This window comes from Danaus plexippus, chromosome 30 (genome assembly GCF_018135715.1).
Source record: "Danaus plexippus chromosome 30, MEX_DaPlex, whole genome shotgun sequence".
Classification (NCBI taxonomy): domain Eukaryota; kingdom Metazoa; phylum Arthropoda; class Insecta; order Lepidoptera; family Nymphalidae; genus Danaus; species Danaus plexippus.
The window spans coordinates 1,367,501-1,382,744 of record NC_083557.1 but is presented as its reverse complement, the minus strand read 5'-3'; the positions used below and the strand labels follow the sequence as shown (position 1 = coordinate 1,382,744).

The 15,244-nt window shown below is 31.4% G+C and overlaps 1 protein-coding gene across 2 annotated transcripts in view; it reads right to left on the bottom strand.

Annotated features, from left to right (window-relative positions):
• LOC116776565 (uncharacterized) overlaps positions 1–15,244 on the bottom strand; it is a 103,386-nt gene that overhangs the window by 81,270 nt on the left and 6,872 nt on the right. For both annotated transcript variants that reach the window (XM_061525607.1, XM_061525608.1), the window contains exon 2: positions 1,413–1,620. In XM_061525607.1, the coding sequence (XP_061381591.1) occupies positions 1,413–1,512 (100 nt within the window). In that variant the 5' untranslated portion in view covers positions 1,513–1,620. The remainder of the gene's footprint in view (positions 1–1,412; positions 1,621–15,244) is intronic.

The window sequence follows — 15,244 nt, the reverse complement described above, 5'->3', positions numbered from 1 at the left end:
TGACAAAATTTAAAATAGAACATTTAAGTGTGTTAGGTCTTTAAACTGTACAGCTGTCTTTAATATTATATTTATATAAATAAAACATGATTAATCTATGTAACAAACATACATACATACGTCAGATTAAAAATAATATGAATTAGTTTTCAATAATAAAACATTATATACAATTAAATAATGCACAATACATATACTATCACGCGACTCCTGCTATAGTCTGTGATGATTCGACTATACGTACACGTTGAACGCTAACCAAACACAAGATGCAGCGTATTTAATCCGTAGACCACAGTAATCTTAATTAATATGTTCCAATAGACAGCGGTTAGGCGGGTTTGTGAAATTTTGGCAGAGTTATAACTGAATTAATGTTGTGCCGGGGGATCCGCTATCGACGCCCCGGGGCTCTTGGCAGGGACAGCATGCTATTCCTATGTTATGACTGACTACAAAATGAAATATCATCGAAATCGATCCAGCTAACCTTGATTATTATTACGTATGTATGGATGTACAGCTATAGCATACATACATACAGTTTTAAATATACAACTCAGTGACTGGACTAATATTATTGGACTGATGTTACGGGTAAAGAGCGTTTATATAAACAACTGAAAGAAAGCCTACATTATACTTCATATACGAACACAATGATAAAAAATCTCTAGACTATTTTTGAAACTAACAAAACAAAACTCTATTTAAAGCAAACATATCTATTCAGCTGTAAAAATATAAGTAATGAATAAGTAGTTACTTACAACAAACATTTTATTTATATGGAAAAAACATGAAGTTCTGAGTGAAAATATCCAAAAAAAGTCTTAAAAAAAATCCCATCAAATGGACATTCATAAATTGATTTTACTAAACGTCTATATATATATATAGAATGTTCGGTCGTTTGTCTCTTTGTTCCGCTTAATCTCTGAAACGGCTAAACCGATTTTGATAATCACTGGCAGATAGATAATAATTAAGTAATTAAGTTCATAGCAGACAACTTACATATTTAAGTATTATGATTCATTTTGAACAATTTCACTAATAAAAAAATATTATTACGAGCGGTCAAAGTCGCGGGCGGATCATATAATTGAAAATTAGACTTAATTAAATTAGACAGGTTATTTGAAAAAACAGTCACTGTGACCTTTAACCTTATATAAAATAAGACAAACGTAACAAGTATCCTAGTATTTCAAAGAAATTATGACTGGAACATCTTTTATAGTATATTTAATTTCGAGAACGACCCTATTTCTATTTATACATTTATGTATATATATATATATAAACTTTAATATTACCAAAAAAATAAACATCGACGTAATGAAAAAAAATAATTTCATTCGCTGTAAATTTACAATCTTATATACATAGATCAATTATTATTTACTCACCATACGATGAATAGACAGCGAAACATAGGAGCAGCAACACACGAACAACCATCCCACCGACTTCGAAACGGAACCGGAACATATTCAAAATGGCGCCCATCACAAAATGGCCGACTACACCACAAACACTATATCACATAATAAATAAAAAACCCCTAAAGTCCTAACACATACATATATATTTTTATAAAACATTCGCGGTATTTATCTGAAACAATGAAAAACAGAAAAATTAATATCCCCGTATATTAAAAAATGGTTTTATATTTTATTTATATAGATATGAAAACATGTCTGCTCCAGGGCTACATGGACAATAATAAAATTATATCAGACAACAAAAATAATATATTAAAAATATAAATACACATATCTTAATTCTAAGTCAAAACAGACAAACATCTCGTTAAATATCTTTTACTATCAGTTTTTTACACGTTCAATATATGACTGACAGTTTGGAGTAAAGTGTAAAAATATAAAACATTGTGTGTTAAGACGTGATTGGTTTCAATCAACTTTTGATTATCTACGTCGAAGCATTATAACACTATTAAATTCCCTAAAGTCATACATGTACATATTCTATGAGTTACACGCAAAAATACATAATAATGTATATATACATATATATATATAGAGAGAGAGAGATAGAGAGAGAGAGAGAGAGAGAGAGTTAGAATAGTCATAAGGCCTGCAGCTTTCCCATACGTTCCCAATAAACTACATTCATTAAACTTATATTAAAACAATGGCCCTTGCAAAAAAATTACTCAATCATTATGCACCGGGCATTCACAATTAAACCTGATACTCCCGAGCCTTCTCCTGTTACCTCAACAAAGGGCGAAGGTTACTAAAATAAAAGTATTGTGTTACTATTGACGAGGAATTGTTGATTGAATTTCTTATAATTACTTCAGTAATAAAGAGATTTTGTCGCGCGGGAAATTATATATACATATATACATATATATATATATATATATATATATATATATATAATAAAATTGTATTATCCGTTTGTGAAACTAAAATAAGTTCCTTTATCTAAAATCATATTAATATATATATATAATTAATATATATTTTTGTCTCTATCTGTCTGTTTGTTGCACGTAATCACTAAAAAACCTTGTTTGATTTTAAAGGGACTTTAACAGGCAGATAGCAATGCAATTAGGAGTATTTTATTCTACGTCACTGTAAACAATAATCATTTTTTTCCAGACAAAGCCACATTTACAGCTAGTATAGAATACAACGGACTGTTTTATTTTTTTATTAATATTAAAAAAAACTCCTACCACAGCTCAAATAAATATTACCTTCAATTATTTCAACAATATATCTTTATCTTGAAATGTAGGTCTCGAAGATAGAATAAGAGACCGGGATAAAATGAGATATTAAATTTTTCTTAGAACAATAACAATCTTGTTATTTTTAAAAACATCTCTGACTGTCGTCAGTAGAAAAAAAAAATATACAACGACATAACGGGCAGGTAATTATCATAATACATTTTATATGAAAAATAAACTTATAACAAAGTAAAATATACGATTTGAAGATCTATCCTATGAAATTCAACATGTTCGGGGTCGTGTATGGTCTGTATAGAGGTCAAAGGTCACGACAAGACAGACAAAAGCAAAAACAATGTGATCGGTAACAACAAACATATTAACTTCTTATATTCTGCCTTTCGTATTTAAAGTTCTGGAAAACCTGGTACACCAGCAGTGTAACACTTTCATATCTGTTCTCCCTGAATATCATATCATATCCAGCACGTCTCTTATAAAAGTTACTGATCACGTTAAAAGGAGGCGTGACGATAAACCACTCAATGAATAGGTTCTGCCTAATTTCTGGGATGATTTTAATAATATTCATTTTAAAGTTATTAGTTTCTCTTAATATATCCATCACTAATGGATTAGTTTCCTAGCTATCTACATGGACGGGGACAGAGTCCGTGTGTATTTTCCTACAACCTACATCCTAATAAAAATCTTGTCCGCCCGTGATCACGGTTTCTCAAAAGTAACCAAAATTTCGGGAGTATGTAATTTAAAATAATGAAAATTGCGTAGTACATCCGAAAATATTACTTTTATTTAAATGAATTATCGCGAAAGTCTTAGATCTCATTATGTAATCATACTTTTCGTCTTGATGCAAGTTAGAGACAGGAGCTTCGACGTAGAGGTGCGCATGTAACGCGCTATAAATAGGGGCTCTAACCTACACCTGGGTCGCAAGTCCCAGGCACTGTTGGAGCTCCTCTCCCTGCAACGATGGACCCGGCACAATCACGGTGAATCCATCGAATGCTGAGAGGTTTCGTCTCTTAATTCAGGCGTACCTGAAGAGGACGATCGAGATAACTACATTCACCGTTTTGCAATCCTCTCTTGGGGTAAATATAAAGTTCAAACTCAGGTAAACACCTATCAATCGTCATTGATTATCCGAGTACTGTCAAGTTTTGAGATCTAACAACCTTGCTCTTTACTAATCAACTCACTCACTCTTCTTTTTTTTTAATTCGACTGGATAGTGCTTGACTGGCTAGACTTTCATTCCAGTCGTGTGAAGGAAATGAAGTCGTAGGTGGTGAGCGCTCTATCTCACAGACATCCCATTCACCCTTATATTGAAGGCCCAAATTATAATTCGAAGGAAAAGCAGACGCAGTCAAACTGTTTCAATTTAAATAATGTTTTAACTGAAAGAATATTTCCTGTTTTGCTGTGGATTTTCCCCTCACACAACACTATACAAGCCAATCGCTGCTCTCTTTTAAAATATGTTCAAACACCATCATTTTCAACTCAGCAGTAACCTTTCTCAGTGACTTAGTGCCTTATCCTACCATTCATACATACATATATATATATATATATATATATATATATATATATATGGAACATAATCTCCCAAATTCTTGTCCAATCCGTCACTATTATGTATGTGTATATTTTTATATAATACTCCTATTGTATGTAAGCACATATAAAATAATATTTTTCTATGTCCACCTCATTAAAATAGAGTTGTAAGGATGAGATGCTGCAGCAATAAGACCGCCTTTTTGTTTATATTAATTTGTATGATGTTTTTTTCATACTCATTATTTTTATTATTTTTTTTTTGCAGCCCGTATATTATTATTATATTACTTTTTCAAATTATTCGTACAATATTATATTTCATTGAAGACGGAACAAGCTTACTAAAATCTTTTTTTATGATTCAACACTATAGTAGTACTGATTAATTTTATTTTGTTATAGATATGAAGTGTATTACGAATCCAAAAATTATATTACAAAATTTTACGAACAACTGCGGGGCAACACAATTATATATATATATATATATATATATCATATAGCGGCTGAAGCTGCTGTCTCAGTGGAACGTACTCTTGGCTGTGAACCAGAAGGTCCCTGACGTCACACAAGCATCATGACGTCATCGTTTTACTGACAGAAGAACAGACATACACTCCTATATATAACAATAGTTTCGGTCGTATTATTTTAGTATAATATTAAGTACGTATTTCAACTATCCCGGGACCCCTGGTCGGAACCCGCACTCACATTAGTAATATGATAAAACAGTAAACATTCCATTAAAATAAAACTTTCACCAAGGAAAGATAAAAGTCTAAATCCCCGAGGAACTTTCGTTTCAATTCCCCGTTCATTTTCGGGATAGGCAATTGGGGAAGTAACGACATTTATACATTAATGAAACTAAAAACTTCTCGCAGAACTAACAAGACCACGCAGAGGTTAAAAACTTAACCAACTCACTCAGCAGTCCCTTTATTTAATATTCTACATTATTTTTCTTGACTGTATTTTTATAGTGTTAGTAACTCGGGAAAGCAACGTGATCTCTCTAAATGTATTTGGGTATTTTGTTTTAAGATACGTATATAATTAAATAACTATAATATTAAAAAGAAAACTCTTAGTAAGTTAAAGCGACAACATAGAAAAAATCTTCATCACCACAAGTCTTCACCATCACAAAACATACGGAGAGTTAATAGTTTTTTTTTTCAAAAATTATCTCACATAGTAAGGTAGTGTGCAATACGAAACGTGTGAGTGTGATTCAAACTTGTGTTAAGCATAGACGCAGAATTTAAGAAAAACTAAGTGGATTAAGAAACATTATTTTTCAAAGAATAGTAACTAAAACAGTATTGTGGTAAAAAATTATGTGTTAGAAATACAGAAACAATGATAATCTCCGGATGAGGCCAAGTCAGGAAGATTTGAAGGGTTCGGTGCCAAAATTGTACTTTACAAAATTCCTAAAGTACCAGCCAATACTTCATTAATAATATCAAAGACATTCGCAAGTATTCGTTTAAATGAAATAAAGTAAAAAAAAAAATTAAGAAAAAAATATTATCTCGTCTGCCCGTTAAAACGTTTGCTGCAAAGTAACCGAAACGTCGGGAGTATGTAGTTTAAAATAATAAAAACGCGTTGTACATCCGAAAATATTAGTTTTATAATATTTCAACGGGTTAAAAATAACAATCACACGAGCTATAACATAACGTGGAGACAGACAAACAGTTTTCTATTGGAACCGTTACTTGGGAGTCAGAAAGCTGGTGAAAAGACTGGATACTAAAGAAACTCAACAAATTAAACATCATCATCATCAGCCTACGAGCCCACTGCTGAGCAAAGGCCTCTTCTCACATGGAGAAGATTAAAGCATTAATCACCACGCTCGCTCAAGGCATTTGGCGATTTCAAACTTATAATTTGATATTATAAGACCAGGTTTCCTCACGATGTTTTCCTTCACCGTCCGTCAGTGGTGTCTGAATACTCTTAGAAAGTGCATATGGCTCGGAAAAGATCACATTGGTACTTGCCAGGTCTCGAACCCGCGCCCTCATGTGTGAGAGGCGGGCCTTAACCTTCAAGGCCACCACGAATCTTTTTAAACATATCTAAGCTTAAATATTGTCAAATATATCATGCTTTTAAAGCTCCGTATGTACTGTGACGATTTAACGGGAGTATCGTGCAGATCGTTTTGATAATCAAAGTTGAATTAAACTTTCTTCTCCGCCGTCTGACTTTGGTAACCTAAGTCGAACGCATAGTAAGAATTATAGTATAGCATACACTATACAACGAGTACAATACAATCAATACTTAGTAATAAAATAAAGGAAATAAATCTCCATATATGAGACACATTTAGTTCACTATAATATACAATGTTTGTATTAATAATTTGATCCTAGAATTATTTATGTTTAATATTTAACAGCCCGTCCACGCTCGGTTCTGAGAAGTGCTATATGTGAAACGTAGCGTCCGCAGAAAAACGATTGTTCGATAACTAATTTATTATATATATATATATCATATTGTGACACGCGAATAGTTTAAAAATATTTTTTACATGAAGTATAAAAAAGATAATATTAAACTCTTAACCAGATATTTATTGTTATATATATTTAATAGATAATCAATTTAATATAAGCCTGAAAATATATAGTTTTATAATAATAACATACAATTGACACAGATAAATAATACGTGAACAATACTCAATTGTATTTCACAAAGCCAACGTTACTTTATCTCTTTGAAGTGTCCACGCCTTAAGTTATTCAGATTAACGATCACCTTCTTAGAAGATGATGCTACGCGTTTATATTTCTTGGGTTCCGTATGCAATTAACGGTACAACACTACGCTGTTCCGGTGGGCGACGTGTCAGCTTACATTTATTTTTGGTAACATCAATTTTATACTAGCTTTTACACGCGACTTTGTCAATACGGATTCCGGAATTGGTTTCAGAGTTAATTTATTGGTATAAATTAAACGGTTTAGAATAGAAAAAAATCTTTATGCGCACCCAATAATATAGGGATAAGGTATAACTTAAATGTCGATAAATTAAAACTATCGATCATCGATGAATAGGTGGAGAATTTATTGGTAGTGTCCCTCATGGTATTCATCTCATAGGGGACAGTGAATGGATTTATCAAAGAACACAACTGGTTTCATTAAATTATAATATAAATTTATACGCCACTTATTTAATATTTGTTATTCCCCACTGATATTACGAGGACTAAGTTCGTGAGAACGAATAGTGCGTGGATACCCTCCGCGCGGAAAAAATTAAACTTCATTATCAGGAAATGAATATGATAATATCACTGACTCGCTCATTTTCTCTCGCTCCGTCTCTTTCTTTTCTCCCTACCCAGAAGCGTTGAACATTTAACGCAACCTTGTTGGAAATTGCGTTAGAATTTTCACTTCAAAAATATAATTTCGAAATCATAATAATATATGGACCATAACTATTCCTTAACGCCTTGTGTCTGTACGACCACATAACAGTTGCATGTAGATTGATGTCGTAATACAGGCGATAGATGGCGCTGACTGTTGGTACATATATTTACTAAAATAGGCACACGTTATACCCTACATTTTTCTGTGAAAATTATACATAAATAAAAAAATACTTAACGAAAGTTTTCAATACAATTGCGATGCAAAACAAGGAGACTTCAGTGTGAAGGCTTTAATATTTTAATCTTAGACCGCGCCATTAAATACGTAATGTTGTCAGAGATATTAAAATTGTTGTTACGGTGAGTCTTATTGTTAGTAGTTTTTGACATTCTGTAGCGAGAGAAAGCTCAACATATTTAAAATGTAAAAATAATTAAAATCTGAATGTTAAAAGAGTTACACACATATGTACATTCTTAACTACTCAAACCCGTGACTTCTTAATGGAATCCATTTTTTTATTACGTTAATAAAAAAATTATCTAATTTCTTAGATAAAAGTAACCTTATTTATTACACTATCTATCTGCCAGTGAAAAGCCGATCAGAAGCAATTAAGATATTTCGCACATAATCTTGAATAGGCAAAAATCTAAACAAAATAATACTATTTTAGTATATGTAACCACATTAAATATATATATATATATTACAATTTTATTTACTGGTATGGAATAACACAAAAAAAAATCACTTTTTATAACACACGCTGTCAAATCACAATGCTTAGAATAGTATCATCATCATCAGCCTATAGGAGCCCACTGCTGAGCAAAGGCCTCTCCACACATGGAGAAGGTTAGAGCATTAATCACCACGCTTGCTCGAAGCGAATTGGCGATTTCAAACTTATATTTGATATTATAAGATCAGGTTTCCTCACGATGTTTGCCTTCACCCTCCGTCAGTGGTGTCTAAATATTCTAAGAAAGTACATATGACTCGGAAATATCACATTGGTACTTGCCAGGTTTCGAACCCGCGCCCTCACGTATGAGAGGCGGGCCTTAACCTCCAGACCACCACGACTTATAGACTTAGAATGGTTTAGTATAGTAAAATTTTAATCTTTCTTTTCTTTTCCAAAAGATTGTATAATTCATTACTAAATGTATGCAAAATTTCACGAAAAACCCACCGACAATGTCGCCCGACCCCGTAACCTTATTCCTGTCAACTCAACAAAGTGTTAGTGATGTCCATACATCATATATCGATAGCTGACAATTTTAAGTTTATGGACTGGTAGTTATTGTACAATTTATGTTCCGAATTATCTCGCAAACTTCAACGACATATTATATTTGGATAGCAAATACGTGATTCCGAATCAGCTACGTCCTCGTAGGATCCGTTGGACTAACTGTTATTAATTAATGTATGTATTCATAATATAGCATCATTATATATTGGACAAATACATAAAGCTCGGTCACACGACATCCCTCACGTATTTCATTGGAATTGATGCAAATTGTTGGTTGTGTGATATAGAACTTATATTTATAATATTTATTTAGTTCAGGGAGACCATCTTAAGCTGGTTGGTGCTGATTAGTTGTTATATAATGTATTCACTGACAGCGGAAGGTAGATACAAATAACAAGACCAAATGACAGACGTTTTTATCTCGTCTTTGTGATCACGGTTGCTGCAAAGTAACCGGAAGTAGGGGGCATGTAGTTTAAAATAATAGAAACGCGTAGTAGGTACATCAGATAATATTAGTTCTATTTAGATGAAATCTCGGGAAAGTATAGGATATAATTTGTCAGCGTTATCATCGGTTAGGGCTTGATCTATTCTTAATTTGTATTATGGTTTTGTTTGCAATGCCAGAGTTTAGTTATATGGCAATATTAAAATGTGAGGAGAAATTAATAATTTATGTTCATACTTTCATAGTTCCAGAATAACCTTCATTCATTTTTTTTACACGCCATAACAATAAACGCTTTTACGATTTATTTAAAAAATTAAGTCAAATAGACAAAAACAATCTCATTATAACACTCACAAGGCGACATTCGATTATCGAGAAAAAAAAATCCTTGTGCAGCGTCGATGAAAATGCTTTTCATCTATAATAAAACCATCGACAAAGGCACATCTCTTTTTATAATTTCAAGTACCATCCACGGCCCGGGTCTACATTTTTCACGTTTAGTTCACAAAGACTATGTACGTTTAGAGGCGAGTGTATCCTGAAAGATATTATGACACTATTAGACTTAGACTCGGCGCTTTAAAAAGATCACTCTGAAACATAATAGCTCTGTGAAAACACTCTCAGCCTCTTGGATAGACGTAGACGCGTTTTAACTTGTTTTATTTATAAATAAACGTCATTTAGATATTTATTGGATGAATAACTTTAACAGAATTATTCAAAAATATATTTTCTTAGAACAATTTAAAAGGGCATTAACAAAATCTATTTAGATTTCAATTTGTACATTGAAATCGCTTAAGATTTTTGATAAGGATAACAATGTCGCCGATTATCATTTTGAGGGTAATTTTCGTATTTTTTTTCTTTTTTTACAAGCGCAAACAGCTCTATGAAAATAATTTGTTTAGGTTTCATCTTTTGTAACTAATTTTTTCAATGATATATGTTTGAATTATAAAAAACTCCCATTTTACCTACCTTATAGAATATTAACAAAATTATTATTATTATTATTATATTAATTATATTTAATGTATGTATAGAACTTATCAAAAAATGATAGGTCAAAATAAAATTAGGAGTAACGAAACTTATTGTTCCTTTACTAAGGGTTTGGGATCGTCTGACGCAGATAGTGACGTATCACATTTTGCGAAGATTTATGAATGAATAACTCGAAACTGTAGGTATTTACGTTGACTATTCGAACTTGTATTAAGATTACAGTAAACTGTTACAGTCTTGACATTTTAAAGTGGTACACTTTCTTTATGAATGTTATGCAACTTTCACTTTTTATTATATGACATTTTAAAATGTCAATAAATACACATAAGCGGAATCTAAAATTTTAACAAACATTTCAAATAATTAATATAGTAAAATTATTTTTTTAAATATATATATAAATCAAGCAAAACATATAATAATTAAAGGATTTTAAAACGCTCATTTAATTTTAAGTAACATAGATTTGATTTCACTGCAATCCCTACATCAGTAAGTCGTTTACAATTTGCAGGCTACTTACTATAGCTTTAAAAAAATAATATAAAAATTTGATTTCTTCTTAAACTTAAGTAGTTTACAATACCAAATATTATATGCAACTACATGTCAGTAGTTTTTTTATGACACACAGACAATAACGAGTTCCGTAGTTATTGCATTGGGTTGTAATAGACTGTGGGTATGGGCAAAATAAAAAAGGCCTACCTGACATAATGGCTGTACTCGCAGTAAAAGACTACCTGCTCAAATAACTTGACTTAACTAAGCTTTGAAAAGAAATCCAATAACACACAGTGAACATAATAAAAAAATTATATATTTAAGATATTAAAAAAAATGGATTTTCCGTAACAATATAATAAATTCCAAAATGTTACGTTCGTCGAATTCATTATAGGTCTATTGAATATTCACAAAATGTATAAAGAAAGAGAAATATATATATATATACATATATATATATATATATATATATATGTATGCATAAAATTGTAGAATGAAGCATATAAAACAGAGCCGAGATAGACAAATATAGGTAGATGATAAAATTTTGTTATATCATTTGGGAGGCTGTTAATATATTTTGTGATACATTGAGCACATAGCTTAGAAGAGATTAGATCTTAACAAGCTAAGCTGTTCGAACACACACTAACGTTCTAAACGATATTCACATTATGATACAAACAAAAGAATATCATAGAAAAATAATATCTAGCCGTCTTCAATATTCGTAGTCGGTTAAAATAGTCATTATAGTTACGACTGCCGAATCTCAGTTTATTGGACCCCAGTCACATCTGAGGACCGTAAAATAGAATTAAGCATATAAAAAGACCGTAATAACCGAAATCATAAAAATAACAGCATTTCCTAGGACAAAATAATATTCATAACAAATTTGTTTCATATCGACTATATTAAAATTTTAAATGATTTTTCGAATTCGGGACCTCCGGTATGGTCGAAGTCATTTCGCTGACTGAGCTATCGCGTACTAACTATAGTCGATTAATTACGGATTGCATATAGTTCAGGATATAGAATATGCTTTTTAGCCATAAAAATTTAATGAAAAATTATTATTTATTTCCTTAAATTAACGTTCCCGTATCCTTGTTCACGATTTCATAATAAGTCAAAAAAAAAAAAATTTAAAAATTAAAAATAATCTACCCTCCTTGTAAATTCATGCTCACAAAAAAGTATAATATCCATCTAGATCGAATACCAAAGATACGGAATAAGATATAACCTACAAGTTTTGTAACGGCAGTTAGTAAAACGCCAACCTGTTAATGTTTGATAAAAACATTGATAACACTAGTTTACGAAACTTAAAACATTGCTTTACTAACAAATTGAATTAATCGCAGCTATTAATTGTTAATTATTCTTACGTTTTTTTGTTTTGTTTTATTTTGTATATCTATAGGATACAAGTTTCTGTCTGCGACTTCACCGCGTTGACTTCGGAATTATGATTAAGAGGAAATATTACAAAAAAAATTTAAAACAATAGATATAGCAACCAAGTATCCTCTATATTTAAGTCTATTCAACATTTCATACAGAATCCAAGTTTACGCCTTGATCCTGGGGACAAGAATACCGGAGGGTTATATAGCCTATGTCTTATTCTGATGCCTAACTTACATTACTGTTAATTTTCATCCAAAATCCGTCAAGTTGTTTCTGTTTTCAAGAACAACAAACATCCATAAATTCTCACAAGTTTTCGCATTTAAAACGATAAGTAATCCGTTGTTATTAATTAATATGATGATCGAATATGACGGAATGTTATCGGCAGAACATATAATATATAAATATATAACTTACCAGCGACTATCAGAGATGAAAATGAGATGATAATACCAAGTATGTAGGATTTAAAACAAGTCCACCAACACTCCAACCGTTTCGCATTAAAACTGTGACTAGTCAAATATAGGTCACGATTTATATATTTCAAAGTATATGGTGACAGTACGGCGGCTACCATAAAGAATATTCCCCATAAACATTTTATATGCCATTACTGACACGCATGAGGGTAGTTATGACAAACTATGGGATTGACGAATCAAAGAACTTCCAAAAGATCCCAAAAAGATTCCAATATTAATATACTAAATTTGCCAACATTACCAAAAATAAAATAACACATTACCCAAATAGAGGAATCTCATCAGTTTCCTTTAAAGTAGTGTATTTTCACCAAATTTACCTCATGTTTTTTTAGCGACAACCAAAATATCTTTACCTTTATCTTTATATCGAGATAGTAATAGAATACGCGATCAAAGGCCACAAGTAATGTAAAGATAACTTAAATTATAAATGCTGTTATACGAGAGACGACAAAAATATTATTTGTGAACGTTCACAATTAAAATAATAGATTTTTTTTGGGTAAAGAGAGCTGAACCTCTAGCGAACGCCTACACAAAGAATACGACTTTCACAAAATATTATGTATGATATAAAATATCTAACTTGTCATGGGAAATGTCTATTCAATCAATACAACAAATAGTTAACATTGACTGAGATAACAACTGTCTTTGATTTAAGCAATATAGTTTTTTTTCCAAGACCAAAATCTTTCCCAGCGACTATAAATTTTGGCAGTAAACTATGATCAATAAGTACATATTCACAATGAACAGACCTTCGTTGGAATGTTATGCAAAAATGCCTAATTATGCAAGAAAACTCATGCATGCAAGATAGTTTTTCGGAAAACTACAGAAAACTCTTACTTCTTTCAAAACTAGCTCATTTTTTTTTCAAGAGGATTGAGTGAGTTCAATCTTTTTGTTGCAGAGAAATGGGACCTGTGCTCTTCAGATTTTAAGAATTTTGCAAAAAAAAAGCAAGAGAAAAAACCTCCTTAACATTATTCTAGCTGCACAAGATATTGAGGTTATTAGTATTACAAAGCAAGGTTTTGCTTCAGTCAGTTAGTCAGTAAGAATAGTTTGGTTGATAGTTGCCTTATAACACAAATACACCAAATTTAGACTGAACAAGTTAAAGCCTTTTTTTAAAGGTTTTATATGAAAAAACAGGCTCCGTTTTTTGGAACTTACGCAAATTTTTGGATAATTATTCCACTTATAATATGATATGGAATTACCCTAACTTAAGACCAGGTCTTCTTGCTCCATCGACATGGATATAGCAGAATGATAGCATCTCAATTTACTCCTGGTAACGTGATGAACGTACAGTTCTCTTAATGGACCTGCAAATGACCTGCACGATCTAAAACCACACCCAGTGAAAACGGAGATGCATGTTCATCATCTACGTAGACGAATCACAGCCGCTGGACCATAGAGAAGATTAATTTTGGTTAAATTGTTATCAACACTTCCTCTCCGCTTGCTTAAGCATTAATAAATAAGAATTCCATTTTATAATTAATTTATAATTAATGACGGATTTCAAAAATCTTTTATCAAATTCACAACTACCCTAAATTATTTATTTTCACTTGTTTCAATACATTTTAAATAACTTATAAAAGTCTAACATAAAGGCGTATTTGGAACCGAATAAAGCTATTCAAAACTAAAACAATGTTCCATTAAAACTAGAAATCTTGTAGTTTCGTGATATTCCTAACTTCGAATAGCGAAAGTGGTTTCTAATTATTATACGAAAATCACGAAGATGAGCTCGGACCGTAACATTTTAATAGTCAGTAAACTGGACTCGAGCGCACAGAGGTACTGTTGACATTCGGGTAACGTCCGGAGCAAGTTATAAGCGACGAAAATGTTACACGAAGCCATATTTTCAGACAAAGTCGTATTTCCTGACACCATTTAAATTTATTTTTTTTTCGTTAATTTATAATAAATATAATCAATTTTAAAACCGTTTAGACCGTAAACCCCAAATACTGGCCTTAATTAAATCTACTCAGTAACTACACCTAGAAGCTTTTTTATTATTAATATAATTAAACTAATTAAAAAAATATTAACTAAACACAAGTTAAAATATTAAAAAAAAAACAGTTAGAAACTGACTAACTAACTATGTTGTTTGTTTGAAGAGAATCGCTAGTTATAAAAAAATATAAGGTCCTAAAATAAACTTCGTAGCTGTTTACCTGGAAAAGCGGCATCTAGTGCCCTTATAGACATTAAGTCCAACTATTAACTACACGGTTTAAATTTTAACGACATTCTAAATCAAATTCTGAATTACGATCTATATTATATTAAAGTTTCATAGTAATGTATTCAGTAAAACA